The sequence below is a fragment of the Trichechus manatus genome, unplaced genomic scaffold (assembly GCF_000243295.1).
Source record: "Trichechus manatus latirostris isolate Lorelei unplaced genomic scaffold, TriManLat1.0 scaffold00255, whole genome shotgun sequence".
NCBI lineage: Eukaryota > Metazoa > Chordata > Mammalia > Sirenia > Trichechidae > Trichechus > Trichechus manatus.
In genome coordinates, this window is record NW_004444191.1 from 1,843,770 (window position 1) to 1,845,038 (window position 1,269).

Sequence of the window (1,269 nt, forward strand, 5' to 3'; positions counted from 1 at the left end):
GAGGGCCCCCCTAGAGTAAGGGCCCCGATACGAAGTTGTCTGGATTGAATGAGTGAACGCTGTGCCTCCTTTCGGTGTTGTGCTGAGTCCTTCTCAACGCCCCGTGCAGGAGTTGCAGGGTAGGGCACATTAAGTGGGGACTTGCATTGCCGGAGGAGGTTGGCAGTTCTGATTTCTCCATCAAAGAGGACTCCTGCCCCCTCCGCTCCCTGTGGACACCCTCATTCCTCTCCTCTCCTTCCCATTTAGGCTGAGTTTGACAAAGCTGCCGAAGATGTTAAACACCTCAAGACCAAGCCAGCCGACGATGAGATGTTGTTCATCTACAGTCGCTACAAGCAAGCTACTGTGGGCGACATAAACACAGGTATGCTGCAGTTAGGTGGGGGGGCCTCTACTCATCAAAGCAGACTCTTGCCAAACGGCTCAGCAGCCTTGAGAGGGTGCTGGAACGCTTCATCTGTGGGAACCTCAGTCCCAAAACCACCCGAAGCCCTACTCTTCGGACAGGGTGTGGTGGCTGTCTGTGGGGTTCCTAGGGTTTAACCTGGGAGAGGTGTATGAAGACCATGTTGCCAGACAGGGCTCACAGACCCTGCACTGTTCTCAGCTTCTCGGTGCTCAGGTGGCAGATTTCAAATCCTGGTTTTGGAAGGACTTAACTGGTTATCAGGAATTTGTGGGGGAGGAAGGAAAGGCCCCGGCTTTGGAGAGATTGCTTCTGTCTCCTAGCTCCGTAGTAGGCTTGTTGAACAGACTGCTTCTGCCCCTGCATGGCTGGATAAACATCAGAGCGCTTGGCAGCCATCGGCCATGCCTTAGGTCAGGAGCAGAGAAGCAGCTGGCTTTTTGGGGCAGGTTAGAGCATTTTTGCTAACAACAGTCTGTACTTTCCTGAGGATTCGTTGTTCCCTGTCAAAAAATCTTGGTACTGAAAAGGTTTAAACACGGAAGACAACATTCTTTGATGGTTACAAGGGTGGAGAGGGAGGGAGAGGGGAATTCACTAACTAGATAGTAGACAAGTTTTATCTTAGGTGAAGGGAAGGACAACACACATTATAGGGGAAGTCAGCACAACTGGACTAAACCAAAGCTAAGAAGTTTCCTGTACACAACCAAACACTTCGAGGGACAGAGTAGCAGGGGCAGGGGTCTGGGGACCATGATTTCAGGGGACATCTAGGTCAATTGGCATAACAAAGTTTATTAAGAAAATGTTCTGCATCCCACTTTGGTGAGTGGCATCTGGGGTCTTAAAAGCTAGCG

The 1,269-nt window shown here is 50.9% G+C and overlaps 1 protein-coding gene across 1 annotated transcript in view; it reads left to right on the forward strand.

The window, feature by feature from the left end:
* The first annotated feature begins 226 nt into the window (after positions 1 to 226).
* DBI (diazepam binding inhibitor, acyl-CoA binding protein) overlaps positions 227 to 1,269 on the forward strand; it is a 7,097-nt gene continuing 6,054 nt past the window's right edge. The window contains exon 1 of the mRNA XM_023724691.1: positions 227 to 367. Coding sequence (XP_023580459.1) covers positions 313 to 367 — 55 coding nt within the window. The 5' untranslated portion in view covers positions 227 to 312. The remainder of the gene's footprint in view (positions 368 to 1,269) is intronic.